At 39.5% G+C, this 27,404-nt stretch overlaps 1 protein-coding gene across 7 annotated transcripts in view; it reads left to right on the top strand.

The window, feature by feature from the left end:
* Nucleotides 1-27,404, top strand: part of NRG1 (neuregulin 1) — a 1,107,867-nt gene that overhangs the window by 975,851 nt on the left and 104,612 nt on the right. Inside the window, exon 1 of one of the 7 annotated variants that reach the window (XM_047090542.1) lies at nt 10,040-11,195. The exons of 4 other annotated variants lie outside the window; for them this stretch is intronic. In XM_047090542.1, coding sequence (XP_046946498.1) covers nt 10,529-11,195 — 667 coding nt within the window. In that variant the 5' untranslated portion in view covers nt 10,040-10,528. Of the gene's footprint in view, nt 1-10,039; nt 11,196-27,404 lie in introns of those variants that run through there. 2 more of the 7 variants (XM_047090539.1, XM_047090538.1) reach the window with 2 other exon arrangements.

The following is a 27,404-nucleotide window of genomic DNA, read 5'->3' as shown; positions in this document are numbered from 1 at the left end:
CCTCCTCAATGCCCATCACTCATTTCCCCCCTCCCCCACACTTCCCACCCCAAATCAACACTCAGTTTGTTCTCTGTATTTAAGAGTCTCTTGGGGCGCCTGGGTGGCGCAGTCGGTTAAGCGTCCGACTTCAGCCAGGTCACGATCTCGCAGTCCGTGAGTTCGAGCCCCGCGTCGGGCTCTGGGCTGATGGCTCAGAGCCTGGAGCCTGTTTCCCATTCTGTGTCTCCCTCTCTCTCTGCCCCTCCCCCGTTCGTGCTCTGTCTCTCTCTGTCCCAAAAATAAATAAACGTTGAAAAAAAAAATTAAAAAAAAAAAAAAAAAGAGTCTCTTATGGTTTTCCTCCCTCCCTCTCTGTTTGTAACTATTGCCAACAAACAGAATTTAGGTTTCTCTGGAATGAGTCATCATATTTGGAGCTGGGATTTTCTAGGCATCATGTTTCAGGATTTAACTCCATTATCAACAGCCTTCTTTCTCCTCTTCCTGACAGTCATTCCTTCCCTGTCCCAGCCTTCTGATTCTCCAAATTAAAAGAGGACATAACCCTGCCTCGCCAGTTCTCAAATATTGGTAATCTTGGTATCACATATTTTTGAACCATTGCAATAATAGTAGGCTGATCCCTCTTTTGACATGACAGTCTCCTTACCTCAAGATAAGCTCCCTTCCACCCGCTAGCGTGTCTCTTCTGTACCTTTCCACGTAAGCATAAAGCTCGGGTGTAATGTTTCCATTGTTAAACCAATTTCTTATCTCCAGCCTATCCTCAATGAAAGCTGTTGGGCTCCACAGCACAAAGTCTGTCTGTCCTCTTAGTGTGATAAAATGAGGTTGAGTAAATGAGTCGGAATATAAATATTGGTCTCTTAGATAACTTTCAGAAAGAGAACCTGAATATTCAGCAGAGTTGTGACCAAAAGTGGTCATGGGAGCATTCAAGAAAAGTAACTTTTAAGTAGAAGCAGTCACAGTGAAGGCTCAAAGTGAGATATTCCTGTAGAGATAATCCATGGCAGTAGTGACAGAACGTCCATTCTACTCTTTCTTTGTATCGTCTCTGACAGTACTTCACTAGAGAGCTTTCCTTTGTAGAAATGAGTTGAAAGGGGAGGAGCATTAGTCCTGAATTTAGTCTTGACTCTGAAATTAATTTTGGTGTGACTCCAGGAAGATGACGATGAGGATGATGATGATGATGATTTTTAACTTCCTTGGACCTTTTTTCTTCTGGTAGAAAACAAAATTCATGGGTAAATCCTATTCCAGCTCCAACAATCAGTAAAAGTAAAATTTAGATCTAATTGTTCTTGGAATTACAGTTCATCTTTGTAGGAAGCCTAAATCCTTTCACTCCATGTAGTTTCTGAAATAGGAAGAAGAAACAAGTCATTCTTAAACAGATCTCGACCTAGCAACATATTGTGTGATTTATGATAGCTGAGTTTGAATTGGAGGTCAAATGACAAGATATTTTTATCTTATGACTGTTAAATTCATATTTTTAAAGTAATAAGAACTATAACAATGCAGAAAAAATGTCCACCCCTTGGACAGAGAAGCAGCAGAAAAATACGAGGCTGGCATTTGATTTTAAATAGGATACTTCTACTCCTATGAGCGTTATAAGGCTTATGACCTTACAACTGTATTGCCAGTTAGGTGGTTCACTCAGAATGCCAAATCAGTTCTGGAAACTACGTATATTTTTATTCCTCCCTTTTTTTCCTTTGGTGCAGCTTTGTATTTTCATTTTGATCAGCAACAAGGAGATAGAACTATGTAGACTCCAAGGAAAATGTATATTCTAAAATGTTTCCTCTGGATGAACTCTTCTTAGATTTTCAAATTTAGACTATATTTAAAAGTAGGACACTTCAGGTAATTCCCTTCCCCCAGGCTTCCTTGATTCCAGGTGTGTTTTGAGGGTTTATTTTGTATAAGGCTTTAAAGATGTTTCCGAGTCTCTTGAGTAGATGGTACTCTCTTATAAGTAATTCATAACTTCCTTCATTTGTGGACCATCTCATGCCCAACGGGTTCTGTCTGAAGCAGAAGATTGAAAAATCAAAGTAACAAATTCCAGAGCATTTGTAGAAATGTTTTGTTGTGCTATACACTGAATTTCTGGATTGATTTGGGGATTATAGAGTCAGCTGACAAGAAACTGAAAAAATAGCTAGTGACTAAGTATGAATCTAGTTTAATTACTTCCATTTTTGAAACTTTACTTTGTATTAAACTAGCATTGATTATCAGAGATGTTTCTCCCTTATGTTTAATTTCTCTTACTGCAATGAAGTATAGCCTTTATTATTTTCTTTAAATAAATTATACATGTCCATACTCATAAAATGCAGATTATCTCTTGTATTTTTGTTACATTTGTCATAAGACTTGTGGATACAACAAACAAAAATTATCTCTTAGCTGTGGTGCTCTGTGATGTGATCTTAACTTATAGGTAGTGAATATTAATGAAACAAAGATATTTGTTCAAGGTAACTAATCCAACATATATAGCTTTAGTAAATATTATGAATGACCGTCCACATAATATCAGAGTAGTCACTATAATTTTCCTTCTTTTTATTACACACACACACACACACACACACACACACACACACGGGTACTTTAACATTATTTGCATTTATTCACACAAGTACAACTCTTATCTGGAGTACCCATGCCTCTAAGATGTTTTCCCACACTTTGTTCATCTCTCTTTAGTAGAGTTTCCATATTGCTGCGTTTATTCAACAACACTTAATGCCTTCTGTGTGCCAGGCATGCTCTAGGAAGTAAGAATATAGTGATAAAAACAGACACAAATACTTGCCCTTGTGGAATTTACATTCAAGTGGTGAGTTCATCACACGTTTCCTAACAAAGCACACTGCATAGAAAATACAGATGATTCAGAATAACTGCCACTTTCCCCACCCCAACCTTTGCTCATATTTCTAGTATATTCTAAAAAGTGGGATGGGATGGAGTTGAACAATGAGAAATAATATTTTAGGTATATAAAATGAGATAGAGTTAGAAGCCCTTGCTCATTTTCTCCTAAAACGTCTTTTGAATTGTAAAGCTCAATGACACGTCAATTTATTATAGCTTTCTTCATGCTTCTGAGTTCCTTGGGATTGCATCATTGACATAAATTCAGAGTTCATAGTTAATTAATAACTGTCAAAGATTTAATGCCATGTGATCTACTGAGATTTTGTAGAAGAAAGGGCAACCTAAACGTACCAAAGTCTCATTATTTTAGTGTAGTCCACTAGTAACACTGGTCAGATAGAACATCATTTCCTTTTAAAATTAAATGTTGGAAAAGTTGAAACCATGATGAGTGTCCAGAGTCTTTTTATTTTTATCTTTTTTACTGAGTTGGAATTCACATAACATAAAACTGACTATTTTAATGTGAGCAATTCATTAGTATTTATCTCAACGTTGTGCAACCATCTCCTCTACTTCCAGAACATGTCCAGTGTAATTTTACAAGAACGGTGACTTGTAAAACTAAAAATAAAATAAACTGTGTTTGTATATGACTAATGATTTTACTTACAGGGAGTGAGAAATTCATAGTCCCTCTCAAAGTAAAGAAAACTTATTATAAGTATCATATTTAATAAAGATAACCTTTCTATATAAAATTTTCACATCCTCATCTTTGAGGCCATGTATTATATCTTGAGCTAGGGAGGATCTAAACTCATAAAGAACAAAATGTGCCAGAATGATATGATCATCTCATTACAAAACGAGAACGCAGAGGGGTGCCTGTGTGGCTCAGTTGATTAAGCATCTGACTTCAGCTCAGGTCATGATCTCTCAATTCATGGGTTTGAGCCCTGCGTCGGGCTCTGTGCTGACAACTCAAAGTCTACAGCCTGCTTCAAATTCTGTGTGTGTCTCTCTCTATCCCTCTTCCACTCAAGCTCTCTGTCTCTCTCTCAAAATAAATAAATAAACATTTAAAAAAATGAAAACACAGACCCACAGTCCATATCAAATGTTTGATACAGCATCTCACAAAATAATTCTTAAAATTAAGTTGTCTTCTCTGAGAAAATTTTCACTGGGTGAGAGTAAAGTATAATGAGTCTGCACTCACCTACAAAGTGGGGAGATAATACCTGCCCAGTAAGGTAGAATGAGTTTCATATTTAGCATTTATGAATAAGGTAGAAGAACATCTACATTCTATATGTTTGTGTATGTGTATATATATATATATACATATGTATATATAATACAATAATGTAAAAGAACATCAGATAGTACATGGATTTGGTTTGCCCTCAGAGAACATTTCTGTTGAGTTGAAGAGAAAAAAATTACAGGAAAAACAGTTAAAATTTAGTTTATTCCCAGCTTTCCATCCACTGAAAGGATCTGTGGTGGTGAAGAGTTAAGTATAGTTGTGGTAATGGAGTTTCCCTAGAATAAGATAAATTCACAAGAGGCATTTTTAGGAACAATCAGAAAAATTTGATAAGGATGTGCCTGTTCTGGACACTCAAAGATCTGAAAAAATGTACAAGAGTTTAGAGGGTAGAATGAAAAAGCTTGCTAGTTTATTAGAGGTGCCATTATCTGTATAATTCAATTTCAATTAAAAATAAAACCAAACAAAATTATGTACTGAATGGAAGCCAGATAGTGAGAGACCTGGTCTTCAAAGAAATTGAATTCTTTAGTCCTATATACATGACATAGTTAAATAATAGAACGGACTGTGAAGATGTGCCCCAGTAGGTGGTACAGATAAGGAAGTGCTGGGTCCATGACGTGGAAGCATGGAAGGCTCCGTGGAGTAGCTGCGGCCACTTGGCGAGTGACTTTGAAATGAGTGGGAAGAGGCTGACAGATGCATTTGAGTGCTTTGTCCTCTCATGGAAAGAAGTGAGTTTTAAAGGTCACCTTTGGAACATGAAGCTTTCTTATGAAAACTGTGATTTCAGGGGTACCTGAATAGCTCAGTCAGTTAGGTATCCAACTTCAGCTCAGGTCACGATCTTGCGGTTCCTGAGTTCGAGCCCCGTGTCAGGCTCTGTGGTGACAGCTGGGAGCCTGGAGCCTGCTTCAGATTTCTCTGTGTCTCCCTCTCTCTCTGCCCCTCCTCCATTCATGTGCCTGCGCTCTCTCTCTCTCTCTCTCTGTCTCTCTCTCTGTCTCTCTCTCTCTCTCAAAAATAAACATTTAAAAATTTTTTTAAAAATGTGATTTCATAATTCATTAGCAAATACATAAATCATTATGTTTTATCTGTAGTCCTCTCCGGTGACTGTAATTTGGAGATACCACAAAGTAAACTCTACTTTTTTAGCCCTAAAATTTAGGAGCAAGAATAAGCTTTTTCAGAGATAGAAAGAGTCAAAATACAGGGGAAAAAAAACTGTAAAAGAGAGAATAAGTTTGGGTTATATGGTCAAAAATGAACTGGCATTTGCCATCCTCTTTCATCTGCTGGAGCTGAGCTAAATACTTCTGATAATAAAATAACTAAAATAAATGCTGCACCCAATAACCTAGCTTGAATTGAAGCAGCAGAGGAATTTGAATACATTTGATGATATAATAGGATTTTTTTTCTTCATTGAAGCAAGCTTAGACAGAAGCTGGAATAGTGTGAAAATGGATCAGAAATACAAGTGTATTTTGATATTGTTCTGCCAAATCCCGTTCTGTATTACTGTCCCCTCCTGACCCAGGTCGACTTACTAACATTTACTTCCTTATCTTCTGCGGTGGATTAATAATGGCTGCAAGTTCTTTGTCACTGTCCCCAGTCAAGACCTATTTCCCCAGTTCTTGAATGTCAGCTGGTGCTGCGACGGCTTAACCAGTAGGATGCAATGGAAATGACCCATGCAGCCTCCACATTCAAGGCTCAGGATGGCTGGCGGCTTGGGCTTCTTCCCTCTTGGGATGCTCCTGCTCAGAACCCAGCCATGCTGTGAGAAGCCCAAGCTTCACAGAGAGGCCGGCCACATGTTGGTGCACCCTTCCACAGTCCCCGCCGAGCTCCCAGCTGACACCTGGCATCGACTCCCCGTCACGTGAGTGCCATCCTCAGTGTTTCAGCTCAGTTGTATCCTAGCTGATTGCAGCCCCGGCTGACATCAAATGCAGCAGAAGAACCACTCAGCCGAACCCAGTCAACCCGCAGACTAGGGAGACAGAATACAACAGTGATTGTTTTAAGCTATTTCAGGGCAATTTGTTTCACAGAAGCATATAGTTGAAAAGCTTTCCAGAGAAAATTCTGGAACTGAGACTGTGGAAGATCTCCTTCAATTGAAATTATAAATAGGTAGCATTTAAATAGCCTATGCTTTTTGTTTGTTTGTTTATTTTGAGACAGAAATTGAAAGAGTGCAGGAGGGAAGGAGAGAGAGAATCCCAAGCAGGCTCGCAGTGACAGCACAGAGCCTGATGCAGGGCTCAAAGTCACAAACCACAAGATCATGCATGACCTGAGCTGAAACCGAGAGTTGGCTGTTTCACCGAGTAAGCCACCCAGGCACCCCTAAATAGCCTATGCTTAATCCTTACAAGTTCTAGATATCACTAGGCAAAATTTTGGAAAGCTCTTATTTTGGAAACTAGGCACCTGTAAGTTTGTTTACAAACCACATTAAGGTACTGAGCCTTTTTCATTATTACACTTTCTGGTCCGTTTATTCTCCCATTGAAGTGATGGGTAAGCAATACATATTGAGATGCATTATTGTGATTAAAAAGAAAAGTGGTATTTTTCAGCAGAAACAGCATGAGTCAGACTTTTGTTCAAATCTTGGCCCTATCACTTAATAGCTTTACGTCCATGGCTAAGTTACCTAAGCTGCGTGAGTAGTTCTCTATTTCGAAGATGATACGTACTGTACGGGATTAGTGAAGACAAGAAATAATATATGTTAAGAACCTAGCTCAGTGCCTGGCACAAAGGCAGAGCTCCTTAAATGTAGCTGTTGTTGTGATGAAGGAGGTGGTAATGTGGTTTTTGAAAGGTAGCAAAAATCTGCTCTTTTTCATTTTTTTAAGGGGACGCAGAGATGTGGGTGTTCCTGGGCTTTATTGGGGTGGAGTCTAGAGGGTTAACGCGACATATCCTTGCAATTCTTCCTACAGACAGGCATGTTTCATCCAAAGGAAATTCCGATCCCTTACCCATCCACAGCACCCTTTCTCACTTCTTTATTTCCATAGGGGATTTGGTTAAGGGATAAGGGCAACTTTTGGTTCCTACTCTCAAGGGGAGAACTCATGAAGAATTCTCTCTCTCTCCCTTTTTTTTCTTTATGTCCTCAACCCCCTTTCCTCAATTACATTCACCTTCTGATTTGGTGGGAAAGAACTCTACAGGATGCTGGCTTTCTGCAAGCTGATCTTAGCTTCGAGGTGCCACAGGGCTCATGGAATACATCTCCAGGGAGGACACGTACACATCCCACAGATTTGAATAGCCCCGGGGAAAAGGCAGCTGTGGCAGCCCACAGGATTTTGTTTCTGCTGTTTTGTTGTAGCCTTTGTGTGATACGTTGTTTTCCTTTCTAAGGGTCTTTAAGATGACAATTAGAGCAGCGCCCAGTAATTTCTTTGTCGGCGGAATATGTTTGTTCTCGGTGATTAAGGTGAAGTGGGTAGTTGTTATTGGTGTAAGCTGAGGACCACTTTTCTTCACTCTGGGTTACCGTTCTTGGCATCTTCTCTTACCTGCCTGGCTTGGGCTGCTGGAACCCCATTTTGAGTTTTGAAACTGAGATGATAATTGTGAATGAAGTGCCAATGTATTATATTGGAGTGTGGTATTGGTTTGGGGCAAAAGTGAGGAGTTAGGTACCGTGTATTTAAACTGGGTAATCTCTAAAGTAATTACAAATTACCCTAATTTAGTGTAAACACTTACTTGCTTATATTGGTTCTGAACATTCACATGAATGTTGACAATCAAAATGTGAATACCTCTCAGTATGAATACTGTAAAGGCGTCCCCATAGATATTCCATGATATGAAATATCATGTCCGTTGCTAAAATCTTTCAGAAAACTCCCACTGCTTTAAAATCAAATGGCTAAAGCCAGAAAGTTAGGCACAGGATCTTATTTTAACTATTCTTGTTTTAAAATATTGGTTACTGGTATATAAGTGCAGGTTATGTGGAGGATAAGTCATTTTGCCCATCAGCTTGTCACAGTCATAATCGCAGTTAGGCCAATTGGCTCAGGCTTTTGTCGTTGTTGTTAGTTATAGTACTGCAAACACGTTTTGAGAGTTAATATCCTTTAAATCACTTATAATTATGGACCGATTTTATTTTGATGTGATAATATTCTTCTCACTTGCGCACTTAAAGCTTAAAACTATTTCAAAGCGGTGGAGATTGTGTTATACAAAATTTAATGTGCTTAAAGCAGAATTTCTCAGGGCTTGAGCTCTAAATTTATTGCTGCTGGGACTCATATGATGGCTATGTAGTATAGATTTAGAGAGAGCTTTTAAGACTCCCATTGACATAGGTGAGCAGAATGGTTCCTTGGAAACCATTTGGGTGTCCAGTCATGGTAAAGCATGGACTAAGGGCTCAGATGCATATAGTGCAAGAACAGGAGGGAGGTTCAGGGAATCCCGTGCTGTCTGTTAAAGACGGCATTTCTTCCAGTGTTTTAACGGCTGCTGTTTTAAAAGGGGGGCAAAAGCAGCATTGAAACTATCTGTAAGGTAAAGCTATTGAGACCTAACCCAAAAGGCATGCTCTTATGGAAAACTCTTCTTAATACTTGCAGTGTGGTTCTAGCGGAGGACATGTGGTATATATTACGGCTCCTGGGGAATTCAGACCTCTGCAGTGTGGAGTCACCGTGAAGGCTAATTTCAAAACAAAGTGGTAGCCTTTTGCTCCCTTCATAGCGCTATTTACCAGTGTTTCTTATTAGCTTGACATTAGTCTAGGACTGCTGTGGGTGGAAAGAGGAAATGGACATTCAAATGGGACCGGAGTGGGGATCCATGAACACCTCTCCCCTTCCCTCCCACCCCTCCTTCAGCATAGGCTCAGCACTTCACCCTGGGCATTGCAGTCTTACACAATCATCGCCAAAAGGGCTGAAGGCAGAGCTGTCCAAGGTTCGAAAAAAACACGTTCTGACTGTTGGTTGAAAATCAGGTAATAACAGTCCTCTTGGTGAACAAAACTTATTAGAGGGCAGGGGAAGGAATGCTATCTCTCAGCGGCAGGCAAGAAGAAATTGCTGTTGAAAAGCTTACCTCTCTAGGGAGGAATCAGATATCAGACTTTGCCAAGCCTCAGGTCCAACCCATAAGGTCCCACCTACATCCCCCGCCCCATCCCAGCTTTGTTAGATTGCTAGCATCGATCGCTGGCTTTTTCTGACCCCACAGTGGGTGAAGGAAAGAGAGCCGGCAAGACCAGAAGCAAGCAAGGTGGGGGTGGAAAACTGGGGCTGCTTTTGTGGAGAGAAAAAGAGAAAGGGAAGAAAAGGGGTGGGGGCCATGGGGACTGAGCTTAACTGGTGCCTGCCTGCTTCTCTTTGATTTGATGGCCTTTATTCCTTCTAATTGGATAAAATAGGAAGTCACTGGCAGTCCTGCGTCGCTGGGTATACTGATTTTACTCAGACCAGCCAGCAGCTCTGGAGTGCGGACAGAGGGAGGAGGGAGGAAAAAGAGAGAGACAGAGAGACAGAACGTCTTTGGATGAGGAGGGGAAAGGAAGAGAAAGAGACTATGAAGCCGGGCAGAGCTGCGGGGGAAGAAAGTGAATGAGCGCTCAAGAAGGACAAAGAGGAGTGGTTGGGGGGGTGGGGGCGGAGGCAGGGCGGGGAGGGGAGTCACCGCCCCTCCGGGCCGCACTCTTCCCTTCGGATCCCTGTGTGATGATACTGTTTGCAGTGATGCTCCCGGGGCAGGCACCTGCTGCTGTGTAATGATTCAGCCTCTTTCAGCCTTCGCGTTAACACAACAGGATGCTGTTGCTACTCTCACTGCTGCCTCTCCTGCCGCCGCCGCTGCTGCCGCCTCCGCCGCCACCTCTGGTCCTGCTTTTGCTTTTACTTCTCCTGCATGACAGTTGTTTTCTCCATCTAAGCAGACACCAGCTTCAGATGCTCGAGGTGAGAAACATGCCTTTCAGTTTGGGCTACTGGTTTACTTAACTGACCAACGATCAGCTCGGTTTCTATTTTGCCTCCCCCCCCCCTCCCGGCCCCCCCGACCCTCTTGACCAGCCGGGATGGTTTGGAGAAGCATTTGAAAGAACTGCAAAAGTAACCCGGAAACAGCAGTAAAGAATTACAGTATACTTTCATTTGGTAGTTGCTAGAGGCTTTTTTTTCCTTCCTCCCTCCTGAACTCCTCTTGCTTTTGATAATGGCCTTGGACTTGGAAGACTTATCGATTTCCCCCTGTAAGATGCTGTCTCATTTGGTTGGGGGGAGCTCTGCATGGTAATGGACCGTGAGAGAGGCCAGGCCTTCTGGAGGTGAGCCGATGGAGATTTATTCCCCAGACATGTCCGAGGGAGCCGCCGAGAGGTCCTCCAGCCCCTCCACTCAGCTGAGTGCAGACCCATCTCTTGACGGGCTTCCGGCAGCAGAAGACATGCCAGAGACCCAGACTGAAGATGGGCGAACCTCCGGACTCATGGGCCTGGCAGCTCCCTGCTGTGTCTGCCTGGAAGCTGAGCGCCTGAGAGGTTGCCTCAACTCGGAGAAAATCTGCATTGTCCCCATTCTGGCTTGCCTAGTCAGCCTCTGCCTCTGCATTGCTGGCCTCAAGTGGGTATTTGTGGACAAGATATTTGAGTATGACTCTCCTACTCACCTTGACCCTGGGGGGTTAGGCCAGGACCCTATTATTTCTCTGGATCCAACCGCTGCCTCAGCTGTGTGGGTAGCATCTGAGGCATACACTTCACCTGTCTCTAGGGCTCAATCTGAAACTGAGGTTCAAGTTACAGTGCAAGTTGACAATGCCGTTGTGTCCTCTGAACCTTCAGCGGTCCCGACCCCGAAGAATCGTATTTTTGCTTTTTCTTTCCTGCCGTCCACTGCAGCATCCTTCCCTTTCCCCACTCGGAACCCTGAGGTGAGAACACCCAAGTCAGCAACTCAGCCACAAACAACAGAAACTAATCTCCAAACTGCTCCTAAACTTTGTAAGTAGAGAGAGAGAGATGATGATGAATCATGGAAAGGGGTGGGCTTGAGGCGCTAAAAGGCGTTCTCTTGAGCATGGAGCTGTTTCCTTGTCTTCTTCTATTTTAATTGCATGGTTTTGTTTAAGCACATCATGTGACTGGAGCGCTTGGGGTGGCGTTGAAGAGATGAGTAAAACGATCTTGCAAACTGCTGGTATGAAACAGTGTTCCCTCCAGCCAGACTGTTCGGTCTGGGGTGGGGGACCCAAAACTTCAGCATCTGGGAGTCATGCTTGAATTTAATTGCAATTCAGTTGATTTCTAACACTTTTAAAAATGAACACATCAGACAGAGCATCCTTTTTAAAACAAAACAAAACAAAACAAAACAAAACTATAAATGTGACTTCCATAGAGCAGCGAGTGTGGTTCTGTGTCTGTCTTCCTCCCGTGTGGATTTCCATCACCTCTCCTCACCTTTCGGGTGCCCTCTGCCACGCAGTGGTCCCACACTCCCTGTTATCTGCCTCCATGCCTTCTTCCTGCTCCCTTAACTGCTCTCTGCTCTCACCACATTTCTGTCTTAATTGGTTCTTGCTGATAGCGCATTTACAGTGCTCACCCCTCACCAGTGGCAGGCGATTGCCGTCCTGCCCAGATTGTAGTTTCGGCTACCGAGCACTTACGAGGGACAGCTTTATTTTATTCAGGGCGCAGTACGATGCCGCATGAAAGGATTTCCCCAAATTAGTTTTGTCTTCTGTAATCAAATGTTTAAATAGCTTCCTTGGCAGTCATTAAAAAGTACAAGATCCATTAGTAAGGTACATCGTTGTTTTTTTTTCAGACGTGTCTTTTTTTGCCCGTCAGACCGGAGCAGTGCAGTTTAATAACCTGTGAGTGAAGAGAGCCCACGCTCTTAAAACGATACAGAACAATGTGCTGCTGTTCGTACTGGGTCACTGCAATGCTTTATAATGGAAAGTTGACAAGGCAGAAACCATGACTAGTCAGGTTGCTCCCCACGTCAGTAGAGAAGGGAGGAGTGGCCTCTGGCTTCTTTTTATAAATGTTTCTGATTTATTTTTGTTTCTCTGCCTTCTGCCACTTTTTACCACTGACTGAATATGTCCTTCGTGGAATAAAGTAAAAGACAAGAGAATCCAGTCCTTAATAACGTGTGTAAAATCTCTTAAGAGTTGGGGGCGAGGGTTCTGCGATGAAATCCTCACCCCTTCGTTTCCCCTCTGGGTGGTAAGGAAGAATAAAGAATGTCTTTTCCAGACATGATGTTCTGTGTGGGGTAGAGCCGTGTGGTATAGAAACACAGAAAACTTGATCTGCTTGTGATTCAAGATCATTTCATTTCACACACAGCAGAAACTGCTGGCAAAGATTTAAAAAAAGAAGAAGAAGAAGAAGAAGAAGAGAGAGAGAGGCTTGTTTTTCAGGTGTAATTAGTAAAGAACCTCCTTTCTGCAGACACTGCTCTGTGTCTTTATCAAATCCCTGAAGCATCATTAAAGGTCTGACAGACATCACTGCATTCACCGCCTCTTCCCACCTGGCAAAGTGACCAGGAACTAATACCCAGATGAAATGACAGGCTATAAAAAGCAAGTACAGATCCTGCAAAGAGAAGCAACATTCCCCATGAAGACAAGGTTACTTCTTTGTCTTTATCATTTGAAACTTGGCTTTAATTAAAATGTGCCTGGATAGGTTTAGTTTTCCAGAAAAAGAAAGAGGACCCTATGAAGAAAAAACAAACAAACAAAAAACTCCTTTGGTAAATTCCATAATTTTGTCATCTTTTTGGGGGGCGGGGGGCAGGAAGCAGAGAACCATGTAGTCCCTTTTTCTGGTTTAGGACCATGTCGCAAAGTATGTAGTGACTTTTTGAGAAATTATTTTTTCAGGTAAATTCTTCTACTAAGTGTTTTAAGAGGGTACAGATTCCATATAGTTTCTCTTCTCTCGGTTTTCAAGCCAGGGCATTGATTTTCTGGCATTTGCATTGAGTGGAAAAGATTTACTGCTGCCTAAAAGCATCACGGTGGCCAGTTCTGGCCAGAGACACAGCTGCAGCACTCTGAAATGCATCGGAGATAAGCCTGGAAAAGCAGTATGGGAAGTAGTTTTCTCCTGAAAAGTTAGGGGTAGACGGTGCTTAACACTTTGCCACCTATAAGGCTTTCTGTATTGGAAACTCGGTGTTAATGTTTTAGCCTAGTGCCTGAAAACAACAGCAAAAGCATGAGTATCCTAAAAATTTATGAGTCTGGTTTTTGCGCAGGGGGACTGGCGGGGGAGGGGGGGGGGCTTGGTCCAGGAAGCTTTGTTTTCAGACACTCGTAAGTGGTTGCTTTTGTTGTTTTAAAAAGCTTGTAACCATTGACTAAAAAAACCCCAAAAAACCACACACACACAAAAGAGCTTGGAATTAGACTGTCGTTTGTGACCTCATTCACTTTTTTCTCTTCAACTAAGAAAGTACTGCTTCGTCACAGGAAGAACCAGACCTATCCTTCTGTCATGCATGTTTTTGACATGAACTCAGCTGTGATGGTATAATCTTAACATGACGTTATCGTATCTGAAACATGCTCTTTGGTGGTTTCAGGACGTAACTCTCCCCGTTCTATCTGCCTCAGCATATTCAGCATATTATGCACAGAGCTGTAGCCTTCAAGGTCATAGTCTGTTGAGGGCTAATTGATTCTTCTTTATCCTGGAGCCTGAGAGAGTGGAAGAGAGACAATCCTAGTAATTGTGTCTGCTCTGTAATTCCCCAACCAATCTACCCTCTAGTATTAGGGTTATTCTATACAAAGGGGAATTACTCCCCTTTCCACGGACTTTTTTTAAAATTAAAACATTCTTTATTGTAATAAAAGGCAATACAGAGCATTCTTAATTGTCCAAAGGAATAGTAGCTGCATCAGGTTTTCTCAAATGGGTATTTCTTGCATAAGGTAATATAATTTCATGTTTTCACAATACTAATCTATGCATCCATCTAGATCTTTAAGAAACCTAATACAGGATTGGAAAATACATATGCATTGTTTTTTTTTAATCCTGAAGTTTTTCTGTGTGTGATTGGTGGTTTTCCACTACCACAATCTTTATTTGCCATGATAATAGTTACATTTTTATTTCTCACTGGGGCCCCTACTTGAACTATTAATTTTGTTTCTTTGCCTGGGCTTTAAAATTTTTCTTACCTTCTATTTATATGGAAAGAACTGACTCTGAGAGGTTGCAAACTCAGACTACTATAAAAAAGAGGTGATTAATTAAATTGTAGCCGGGGAACTATAGTGCCATCTTGGAAGCAAATGTATTTCTGGATGGGAGAGCCTGCTTGACAACAGACTCTGTAGTATAAGAACGTATTAGTATTTTCAACTCAGGCCAAATTTGTTTTGCTTTGTCTTAAATCTCTTTGTGTTGGGTTGCATGGCAAACCATTGTTACCACAATGAGGATAGGAATCACTACCATTTGCAAAAGCTCAGCGTGATTAACTGAATATACCAAAAGATTTCTTTCCTTCGATTTAAAAATGGCATTTATTTTAAGCCCAATAGATTCATCCAGTTCCTTGCAACCTACAATTCCTTGTCGGTGATTTCAGAGTGGTGATTTCAAAGAACTTTTTTCCACTTTAACCAAAACTTGCTTAACGCCTAAGACATTAAAAACTGGGAGAAATGGAAAGATCCTCGACTGAAACCAAATAATTTTATTAATTTGCTGATGAGGGGGAAACCCAGGTTCTGAAAGATTTAGTGACATTCTTTTACTAAAAGTCGCAAAATGCTGAAAGGTTCAGTGAAATCCTAAATAGGAGAAAGCAGAGACATGTCTTGTCCCCCTGAATTTAAATCCACACATGGCTCTTTTCTCCTGTCAGCTTTTCCCTGTTCCAGAGAGTGTGAACTGGACAGCAACTCTGATAGTTTAAGTGGCACCCAATTAACAGGGACGTATGTCAAGTGGGACCACTGGTCAAGCATGTATAGTTCATAGTATTCAGTTTTCTTCCCACCTTCTTGTTTTGCTTTTATTAAATTCTCAGTAGTGGTAGTCTTTTTCCTGTTTATTTGCTCATCCATACAGTGTTCAGCTTGCTGTCGAAAACAGCTTGGGTTTTCTAGGGTGGGCTCTTTGCTGACATATAGCAGATGGCCCTGTGGCTCACCTCTTCCCTGCCCATTCTGTGTCTCCTTTTTCCTTTATACCTAAATCGGTTTTCTTCCTTCCTCTCCCTCCCCACCTACCCAATTATCTCTTGAATCTTCCTTATTTTTCTAATTATGCCACTTTGGCTTTATTTATCAATATTTCATTGCATTCTAAAATATTAAACATTCACTGATCTTTTCTTTCACATACAATTGTATTGCATTTTAACTGAGTGGTACTTACACATATTACAAACACACATACAAAAATTCGTCTCTAGGACAATACCCTGGTTTCTGGCTGGCACAATTCATTCAAAATTTTGTCCCTCTTCTTTATTGCCCCCTCTTCTTTTCCTTAGTATGATTCATACTGGTCTCTCTCTGACTTTTACATGTGTGTACAAATCAGCAGTTCTGCATTCCCAGAAAGTCGTTATGTCCCAAACCATGTATCTTTGTTCTTCCTTCTTCCCTTTTCCTTTTACTGTCACCTCATAGGATCCTTTTAAAGTGTAAAGAGAGAGAGATTGTATAGATTGAGAAACTGAGGCATAAAAAAGTTATGACTTGTCTAAAGTTAAGCTAGAAGCTTCACTTGAAGCACTAGAATCAAACTGAGAACTAGAATATAACTTCTCGACTGAATCTGTTTGAGCTTTCTTTTAAGCCATAAACCATACCATGTCTACTTTTTTGGTCATGTTTCCCTTTTTATTATTTTTGTATGTCAATGATTTTCTTCTGTTATTTCTTTTTCTTAATTCAGCGAATACATATTAAACACCTCCTGTGCACCAGGCACTGTTCTAGATTGGCATTATGGCAATGAAAAACAGTAAAATTTCTTGTCCTCATAGAACTTATCTTCTAATGAATTTTAAGAATCTAGTTAGACAATTTGAATCAACCTGAGATATTTCTTTACTTAACACTGCATATACTCTCTGAATTCAGCATTTCTTCTTGTCACCTTCCTTTTTTTGTAATTTTTTTTAACGTTTATTTATTTTTGAGACAGAGAGAGACAGAGCATGAATGGGGGAGGGTCAGAGAGAGAGGGAGACACAGAATCCGAAAAGGCTCCAAGCTCTGAGCTGTCAGCACAGAGCCCAACGCAGGGCTCGAACCCACGAACTGCGAGATCATGACCTGAGCCGAAGTCGGACACTTAACCGACTGAGAGCCCCTATACTTAATTCTAACATGTAAATATGGTAAAATTATTTTCAGATTCTAGAAAGCTGACAGCTATAAATGTTTTTGTTTTATTTTTTTTTGGTCATATTTTCCATTTATTGTTTTAGCTTATAGAAAAAGAATATTAAAACACTCCCAAGGATTTTTAGTTTCAATATGCAGAGAAAGGCTAACGTCTGCCATTAAGGTTTGGTTCCCAAACTGAATGAAAACTTGGGTTCGTGTACCATTCACATGAAAAGTGATTGAGGAGCCGGGAATAGAGTTCATCTTCATCACCTCAGACCACACTGCCATGTTTGCTGAGGTGAATTTTATCTACTATTGTGTGTGTGTGTGTGTGTGTGTGTGTGTGTGTGTGTGTGTGTTTGTAAGCACTCAAGGGTTGTTTCCAAATAATATAATTGCTATTCTATAATCATAGAATTTTATATGTCGAACATATGTAAAAATTATCTGAGTCACTCCCGAAGTGAGGAATTCAGATCTGCAAAAGTGAAGTGACCAAGGTCACTCCAGCTAATTATATGAGTGCTGAGAGGAAACTGGAATCCTCCCGGTTTTCACTACACCTTCCTTTTCTTTTCCAAACTGCCTTCGGCATTTATATGCAAACAGTACATGTATTATCTTCCTCTCAATGACTTTGCTTTTCCTGTTTATCATGTAAGTCCTAATGAGTAATTTCTCTCACTCCATTGCAGACTTCCTCTTTAGAAAAGACCATTCTACATGTACAATTTTTATCAGTGTAGGACACCCCTCTTGAGCAGAGGTTGGATGGGCATACCTTTCCCAACAATATGGTCTACAGGAGAACTTTTTTATAATCAAAGTTATTCCAAATAAAATATGTATTTGGAAAGAAAGTTTCTTCTTCATGGGAATATTTAAACAGTGACACATTTGAGGGAGATTCATGTTCCAAGCAGATTATTAGATATATTTATCTCTCAGGCCTCTTACATCTTGGATTGTCTCAAGTCTCTTGTCCCGGGGCATTAGCTTACCAGTTGGGCAGACCTGAATTTTAATCATACCTGTCTTTCTCATGGCCTGGAGCAAGGTAGATCATCCCTCTGAATCTGTTTCCTCATTTGTATTTGAGGATAGCACTATGCATCCCTTGGACCTGTTTAGGGGATTAAATGAGATGTTGGGTAACACCCAAGTCCTAGGACTAAACCATACCAAATATGAAACCAGTACCAATTTTTTCCCCCTCATTCTACTTTTGATTCTTTGTTCTTTTCTTCCTTTGGTCTTGACAAAGTGGTTTTGTAACACTTTGGAGAATGAGTTTAGGAGTTTAGGGAAGCTCATGAAAAACTTAGAACTAAGAGTGGAAGAGGCATCATGGTGAAGTGGAAATTGTACTGGAAACTTGACATCAAGTCCCAGCTGTACCACTTAGAAGCCATATGACCTTGAGCAAATCACTTCACGACTTGAGATTTAGAATTTACATCTAAACAAATGGGGATATTAATACTTACAACTCTTATGAGATTGTGTGAAGGACAAGATAAGTTACTGTATGTAAGGAAAATACCTCATAGGAGTACAAAGCTTAAGAATTATTAACTTCTTTCTTCTTCTTCCTCTCTGTCAGGGTTCATATACACATATACTCATGAGTGTTAACATTCTTAGGAATAAATTATAGGTAGTCTTAAAAGGTGAATTAATTTGGTTTCTATTAGACTGATAATAGAACTTTACAATTTCTTGAATCCTAGTACCATAAAAAGAGTGATTTTCCCCCCAAAATTGGCTGGAATATATAATTATTCTTAGGGTAATGTCCAAAATTTAGGACGTAATGGGCTTTCTCCTGGGTACAATGATAAGGAGTTACTTGGAAGAGGGGGGAAAGGTGACTAAAACTGTGTTTGTCAAAGAAGCACATTCTGTGGGAAGATTGAGATAATGAAAAGGAATCTATATGGTTTAGCTGTAGTGCATGGGATGAATCCTTGATCTAAATGAAAATTACATTCACCTAACTCTTCATTGTTGCCAACTGGGATTTCTAGACCCCAAAAGATAGGAATTAAGCCATTTTCACCATTTCACAAAGCCCATGGAAATAACAATTTACATACAATCTTTGAGTGAAATCAAATGCAGAAGTTCTTTTAATTTGGTTAAAGATACTATATCTACAATATAAATACTATATATGGTATGAATTATATATATATATATACATATATATATACACATAATATGTATATACACATAATATTCCAAATAAAAGGGAAGATGGTTTGATGATTACTTAATAAAATTGGATAAATAAAAACCTTTAAAGTGTAGAGGAAAAAGTTATCAATGTTTGAAAAAAAAACAATTCTAGTTCCACATTTAATTGCTAGAGGCTTGTAAAAAGTAAAAAAGAAAAAAATATTGTTATAGAAGTAGAGAGTAATTATACCTTAAAAATATGCTGGAGATTCTGTCACAGTGATTTTCAAATGAACTTTTATAAGCTGGATTACTGGTCACAATTCTAAAAAAAAAGAAAATTAGTGCTGCTCTGGGTACATGCACTTAAGGCACTTTGATTTTTTGTTATAATTTATGAGAGCCTTTCATTTACAAAATGTATAGTGATTAGCAAAATATATGTATTTTCATTTATTCTTTAAGTAGAATTAGAATTATGTGAAAACTTTAATGCTTGGTCATCTTGATTGTTATTAACTCAAGTATATTGGATTAACTGCACAAGTGGAACTCTGAATCAATATCAGAGCAATGAGGCAGCCACTTTTAAGGGGGAAATATTTGATAACAATCTTGGGCAGAGTTTACCCAGGTATAGGTTGTTCTGACTGAGCAGTGCAAATAAGCTGACTGACCCAAGAAAATGTGATGAAATATAGTGGAAAATATCCCGAGGTAAAAACATCTTCTATTTGTCATCAATAACATGATGTGACGAGTGTTGATTTACGGCACAAATCTTCAGTGATAAGCACTTGAGTGTTTGAAGCATCTTTCTTGAGGTGCCGTTTATCCTCACCAAAGGGGAAATTTATGGACTTTGTTTTAAGTAAAAGTTAGTATAGAATTTTATATTCAAGAAATTTTCTAATAAAAAAAGAAATCACCTCTCCTCCATAACTTATCTTATTATAAAAACTCATAATTCAAAAGTAAGCCAGATGTCCAAATATTCATTCAGATCTACTTGGAAGGAACATAAGAACAACATGGAAGACAAGGAGAGTTGCCACAAGAAATAAAACTTAATTAGTAAGGAAACACGTGTCACTAGGATCCTCAAGTCTTAACTTAGGTAACTATGTCCATGTCAAATGTTGATATGATTTTATTTCTCCAGTTCTTCTCCCTTTTCTCTCCCTGTATTTCTTTCTTACTTGCTATCCCATGGTTACTTTTCTCTTTACTCTGCTGTTCAAACCCCGCCATTACTTTTCCACTAATCTCACTGCACGGTCGTCCCCATTCTCCCACCCTATTCTGAAGGTGGTGTCCCGCCCAGAGCATCAGAGGTTATGGAGCAGATGGCCCAGACCTGTGGTTTCTCACTGGATGAGTTGGGGGAGAGAGTGAAGTGAGACCTTAACCGCAGACTCGACCATGATTAGCCTGACGACTTTCAGTGTTGCCTCTTCCTTTGCTAAGTAACAGGAAGTATTTGTTTTATGAAATATGTTGGTGTCATGCAATAAAAGCTCCATAAATAAATGGAATGGTCTAAGGACAGTGGAATTGAACTCTTGTTAGCATTTGTTTGTAATCCCTTGGTGAAGCTTCCTGGGTCATAATTGCTTGCTCTTCTGGGAGCAAAAGGAATCAGTAACCATTGATTGTTACATGATGCTAAGTCTCGCCTACAAAGCAAATCTTAAGAATGATTAGTGGCAACATTCAGTGTTACAACTCTGATCTTTTCACACTATGATCCTTAAAGCAAGCTGCATTTTTAGAGTTTTTCCCATCACACAACTCTTGTGATTTTTCAAAGAGAACAGAAAATACATTATATAAAATAATTACTTTACTCATTTTATCTTTCTACTTCAATGACCATAGGGAGATATCAAAATTAACCCCTGCCCAGGTCAAGGACCTATATAACACCTACCTATTTAGTGAACTATACATAAAAACATTGCGATCAGTACATTAAGTCTTTGGCTTATGAAAAATCTTTGGGAAATTGGTTGTTCTGGATTGCTGAGTTTTCTAAATAGCTAATGATTTATCACCATGAAAAATTGATTTTCTCCATTTTGGATTGAAATATTTTAATAATCTCAGCTACTTATTAAATAGGATTTATCAATGTTGGGTACTGTTATGTCTTGAGGATATAGTGGGTTATATTACAACTTTCTTGAATAATGTTATCTTATTAGATCATGTTGAGTTATATTAGAAACTCTAACCTTAGAGTGGTATATATTTTGAATGTGTCTTAGCTTATTGCAGAATCACAATTAGGTTTCATAGAGACAGTAGAAACCAAATCTTTTAGCACAGAGAAACAGGCTCAACAATGTTCAACTTCTTGCCAGTGATCACACACAACCAGAAAATGTTGGTGTTTTTATGTATTGTATGCTTTCTGCTATCAGGCTGGTTTGCAATCGGTATATATTAATGAAATAGTTTTCCACACTTCTTTTAATTCACAGTTCTGATCTCTCGTGGGGTTTGTAACTCAAGTTTCCAGCAGATTAAACATTTGTATAAAAGGTAAAATGTCACTGAGAGAGGTTCTCTCCTTGAGAAATACATAAGCTTTGGTGACATATATGTTGCTTCTCAAACCTGACTCTTCCTGTGTTCTGGATCAGCAGAGTTCGGGATGACAGGTGAATGACAGATGGAGAGGAAGAGTAACTGCTTGGGTCTTTGGGAGCTTAGATTTAGAGGGCCCGAGTTTAATTCTGATTTCTTATGTGGTCACTTGTCACTCCTCTCATAATATGTAGAATGGAGTTAGTAATCTTTAGACATTGGTTATAATACCTAATAGGAAATTACTTTTTGAACATATGAACTCTATAAAGCTGTAGCGTCAATGTGTGTTATTATATGTTGCAAAATAGATTTGAGAAATCTTATGATTTATAAAAGAGAAATGACTTTCACTTCATTTTCATTTCTTGAGTTCACCATAGCCAATATTTAGAAAACACTTATATTATCCCATAAATTCTTGTCTGGTATCCAAGGTCCTCTCATAGCAGGATGTCAGGCTTCCTACGGATCCAACTCCAGCTGCCCCTTCCCCGCCACAAACCGTATGGACCATGTCCTAGCCAATTGGGATTCTACCTGGAATATTATTTTATTTCTATCCTCTAGTCTGCACATTCTATTGCCTCTACCAAAAATGTTCCATTCCCACAGTCTCTACCTTCCCTAGTTCTGCTCAGGCCTCAGGACTCACCTTCCAGATCAGATGTAGACCCTCCCTCCTCTAGAGCCCCATAGCACGTTGTTTGTGCCTCATCAAGGTATTTACCCCATTCACACTCATGATGTTCTTATTTGGATGCTTGCTTATCACTTATACTGGAAGGTTTCTGAGTTATAGCTGGTTCATTTTTGTGGTCTTTACAATGTCTAGAAAAAAAATATTTCATGTGAAGTAGGTGTCCCATTTGCATATGTCAGGAATAAAAATTGAGGCACCCCAAGAGTGACTTGCTTATGGCAACACAGGAAGAAAGAAAATGATTTGAAACCACACCTTACATTTCTGAAATCTTAACTTGGAGGAATTTAATATAGACTGCAGTCGTTACAGAGTTTATGGAAACATGATTCTGGGCATCTTACTGTATGATTTGCAAAGCTTGTATGTGTAGCACATATATAGCAACATATACATTCTCCTGAAAAGTTCACATCATGGGGAGTAAGAGACTTCAGGCTACAGGGAATTTTATTTCGTGATAGTGTAGTGATTAAGAACACACACTGGATCCCGATTGTGTGAGTTTGAATCCAAGCTCTGTGTATGGCTGTGTGACAGTACAAGTTATATAGACTGTCTGTGTCCCGGTTGCCTTGTATGTGAAATGGTGGCAATAATTGTACCTAGCTCGTGGGTTTTTGTGAGGATCAAATCAGTTAATGCACGTAAAGCATTTGGAATAGTACCAGGCACATAAGCACTGTGTAAGCACGAGCCACCATTACTATGCAATTCTTTAAATTACATTTCCTTGAATTCCAAATTTGATAGCTTGCTATTGCTATAATAGGCTTGACGAAAGGGACGGGAATTTCCAGGGACATCTTGACAAAGATGTGGGTACACTACCATTTTGGTTTGGTTTGTTCGTGTGGTTTTTCCTTTGTGTATTTTGTGCTATTGTCATCTCTGCATTGTCTTCAGCAATTAGAAGGAGAGCTGAGAGGGATAATCATCTGTCTACTTGTCAGCCAGAAATAGAACTACATGGTTTTAGATGGTTTCAGAGAGAAAACCCTCCTCACCAGCAAGATGGCCTCGATTGATAATACTATGGATAGTCATACGCATGCATAATTAAATGTGTCGCTGTGTCTTCTTATTGGGTGCAGGTCCACAAGGAGACAAAGAACTCCCCTTAGTTGTTGGTGAACAATTGCAGAAGCTTTGAATTCCATAATGCTATCGTTTTAGCAAGGCAGAATTTTACTGATCATCCAGAAGTAGTCAATGAATTAATGTGCTGATTGGTGCTGTCCATTATGAGATAATAATGATTTGGAAGTATCTGAATTTTATTAAACAGAATCAAATCAGAATCATTTATATTTTAAAGATGTAAGAGCTATTATAGATAAGCTGGTCAAGATATTTTACTCTACTCCTGAGGAAACCAACATCCAAAAGAATTAAATGATTGGGCTTTACATATTTTCATAGTTAATAAGAAACAGAGACTGGTCTAAAAAAATGGAGATGTCACCTCATTGTGCTTTTTTCTAATCTCTTGCCACTTTTAATAAATTAGATCATTTTTTAGAGCTGGAAGAACTTCATTTTTTTTCCTGTCTTCATATTATTTATTGAATGCTTACTTAATAAGCTTTGTTCCAGTTTAACTGCTAAAGGGAGAAAATAATAAAGAATAATAAATACGTAAAATAATAAAATGGAATAATAAAAAGAATAATAAATAAGGAAATCCTGTGCTATTTTATTTTTTTAATTTTTTATAAGTTTATTTATTTATTTTGAGAGAGAGACAGAGACAGTCTGAGTGGGGGAGGGGCAGAGAGAGAGAGAGAGAGAGAGAGAAAGAGAGAGAGAGAGAGAGAGAGAGAGAAACCCCCAGCAGGCTCTGTGCTGCCAGCGGCCGATGCAGGGCTTAAACTCAAGAGACCACCAGATCATGACCTGAGCTGAAACCAAGAGTCAGATGCTTAACTGACTGAGCCATTCAGATGCTTAACTGACTGAGCCCAATCCTGTACTATTTTTAAAGGAGGTAAATTGTATGGAAAATAGCCAGTGTAAAGTGGTCAAAGTGCGAAGGGTGCATTTTTAAATACAAGAAGGTAATAGTTAATGAAAGACTGAAAAAAGTAAGAGTGTCATGTGGATATGGGGGGCGGGGGGAGAATATTCCAGGCAGAGGAAGAAGCCAGTGCAAAAGCCTGGCATCCTGAGGCAGGGAGGAGAAACAGAAGATCGGTGTGGCTTGAGCATAGTGATTGAGAGAGTAAAAGCTGATTTCAGGGAAGTGGTGAGACTTGGTGTGCCAGCTGAAAGTAGGGTGGCTCTCCCACCAGCTGGGGATGGGGAATCATTGCCGACTTTTGAGCAGCAATGGGACTCAATATGCCTTAGGATTTTTTTTTAATGTGTATTTACTTATTTTGAGAGAGAGAGAGCGTGTGCACTCGCACAAGCATGAGCCGGGGAGGGGTAGAGAGAGAAGGAGAGAGAGAATCCCAAGCAGACCCACATTGTCAGCACAGAGCCTAGTTCAGGGCTTGAACTCATAGACTGTGAGATCATGACCTGAGCCTAAATCAAGAGCCAGACGCTTAACCACCTGAGCCACCCAGGTGCCCCTGCCTTAGGTTTTAAAGAGATCACTGAGGAAATCTTAAACTTCATGGTGGAAGCAGGTAAACCAATGTGGAGACTGTTGCTGTAATCCAGACTTGGTTATAGGGGTTCTAGCAGTGGGGTTTAAGGACTTTATTGGATTATTGGATTCTGAATGTCTTTCCAAGACAGAAATATTTAATCATGGGTTGGATAAAGGATGTGTGAGGAGTCAAGGATGATTTCAGACTAAGCAGTTGAAAGGATGAGGTTATCATCAGCTGAGAGGAGGAAGTCTGGTGGGAAAGAACTGAAGACCATTTTGCTTAGTCTCCCCATTTTTATCCACGTCAAGTAAGTCAAGGTGCTTGCCAGAATGAGAATTGTGGACTTTATCTTCTGGTAACAATAGAAGAAGACATGCCTGAGAGTCTCCTATAAAATCAGTACAATCATGTTCTATCAGAGGTCCTTATAAATGCAGAGGAAAAGTTACGGTGGAATCTGTGACATCTGGCTAGAATGCTCTGTAACCCCATCCAGAACCCATTACATGTGATGGAATTAAGCCCTGAGGCATGTTGGATAGGCTTCTAACCAACCAATTGATAATTCCTCTTTTTATGATTTCCTTTTAACTGACCTTGTTGTTCTGTGTTCACATTCTGTTCAAGTTATTCCCTTTTCCTGGGAGCACATTACCCTATCCCTCTTACAGCTCACTCTTGGTGATCTTTTAAACTATTTCGGGAGCCCACTCGTCTTAGAAATGTTTCCTTCATCTCTAGACTGAGCTAACTGAACCCTCCTCTGGGCTTTTACAGCACTGTCTACCCATTTCCCACATGCTTTGTTTACATGCCTCTACTCCTCAAGGTCAAGGATTTCTTTTGTTATTGTCTATAGGTGCTGCACACAGCACTTAACATATAATAAGTGCTATATAATTATTAAATTGAAATGCTTGTGTGTTCCTGGTATACTCTTTTTTTCTTTTTTTGCTTTTCCGTTAAACTCTTAATTTTCTGTGTTTATTATGAAAAGATACAACACAAATAATAAAAAAAAACTTATTTTACTTCTCAATTTTCTCTTTATGCTACCAAGTTATCAACTGGTTCTTGTTTCACTTAACACTTGCTCTGTACTTCACTTTTTGGAGAAGAGAAATGGACAAAAGGCAATTTTCAAGAGAGAAGTAACAGCAAAAGTCCTAGACGATCCACTTTATTTTTCTTATTTTCCATCACTCCAGATAGTGTGAAACCCCCTTCACTGGTCAAGGTGGTGGTCACACATTTCTCAAATATGTAGTACTCTGCCAGTCTGTGCCTGTGGTCTCCTTTCATTCCTGTCCTCCTTTACACCCAAATTTTACCCAAATAAGACTCTGCAAGGTCTTATTAAGAAGTTTGAGGTGGAAGGCAGCTAATGGCCAAAAAAGAATGGAATCAGACGGATCTTCATGTAGGATGGATGTTAGGGGTGAGCATTGAAAGATACATACAGATGTGATGAGCACAGGTATTTCACGTAAAAGGAAAGGCGTTGAAGCAAAAGAGCCACGAGCAAAACGGGTATGATGGGCACATAGTGAGTAGACCAGTTTGGTATGAAGGGATTGGTCTATAGCATTTATGAAGCTTGAGTTGTGTACTCAGTGTTTTCCATGTATCATCCAATCTTTACCCACCCCCCCCAAAAAAAAACCCACAAGCCGGGTACTGCTGCTGTCTTTTAGAAGAAACTGATGGAGCAGAAGAAACTGATGGTCCTGACATTAAATGAATGAGTAGAACAATGATGATAATCTCAATGGCGAGAGTGTGTAGGAAGGAAAGCATAGGTGTAAGAGACACTATGGAGAAAGAATTCCACAGGACTAAATCGGTATGAGGAAGGAAGGAAATGATTCTGCACACATTAGTGACTTAGTGGTTGTTAAATTCAGGAATTTCTGGATGACAAGATCATGCATTGATTCAGTGAATATTTATTGTGTCCTGTTAAGTCTTTACTAATGCACAGAATCCATAGATTTATGATAGGAAGTGACTTACGCTCCAATTTCCAGGAAGCATTTACTGTTTCTTCCTGGCGGAGCCACTCAATGAAATAATATTAATTGTTCTTTTTTAGTATTGTGTAAAAAAATAAAATTGATAGAATACAGAACTTAAAGGCACTTTTATTTTACTTTTTACTGACATTATTCATGGTTGCTGATAAATTCAATCCTTTGGGAATATATGTCCTCTTTAATAAGTGCCAGTAATTTATGTATTGAGATTTCTTTTGATATGGAAATTACATACTGAATTACATACTGAATTTGTAGTTACCCAATCTAGTATACAGTTTCTGCACAGTATATTCATAGCATATTGCTTGCACAACAAATTCTTTTATGTTAGTGATGCTGTGGTTGAATTTTCAGCATAGAATTAGACAATTATTACAAAAAGCCCATAGAAAATAATACTCAACCATTGTTAGTTTTTTTCTGTTTCCATGGAATATTCAAGCAAAGGTGTATAGTCATTAAATTTCAGAAGTTCGTTCAATTTGTTCAAAATATGAACTGTGAGGCACTGCAGTTGTTAGAAGATTTTGGCAGACTATTAATAGTGACATTCTCAATTTGTAGCTCTTTCATCCATGTAATTTTAGTGATATATATTCTGTGTTCTAGGGAAAGAAGTATTTCAAGATTAAAGAGGCAATCAATGTGTTGGTGCCTTTATTCAGTTTTTCAAAGCTGCTAAATGGAAAGAGGCAATATAGTTTTCTACTAGCACTGTTCAC

The sequence above is a fragment of the Lynx rufus genome, unplaced genomic scaffold (assembly GCF_022079265.1).
Source record: "Lynx rufus isolate CCGP_SWC_20201006 ecotype Redwood Valley unplaced genomic scaffold, mLynRuf1.p SCAF_3, whole genome shotgun sequence".
Classification (NCBI taxonomy): domain Eukaryota; kingdom Metazoa; phylum Chordata; class Mammalia; order Carnivora; family Felidae; genus Lynx; species Lynx rufus.
The sequence above is the reverse complement of the archived record's forward strand: the minus strand, read 5'-3'. Positions and strand labels throughout refer to the sequence as shown.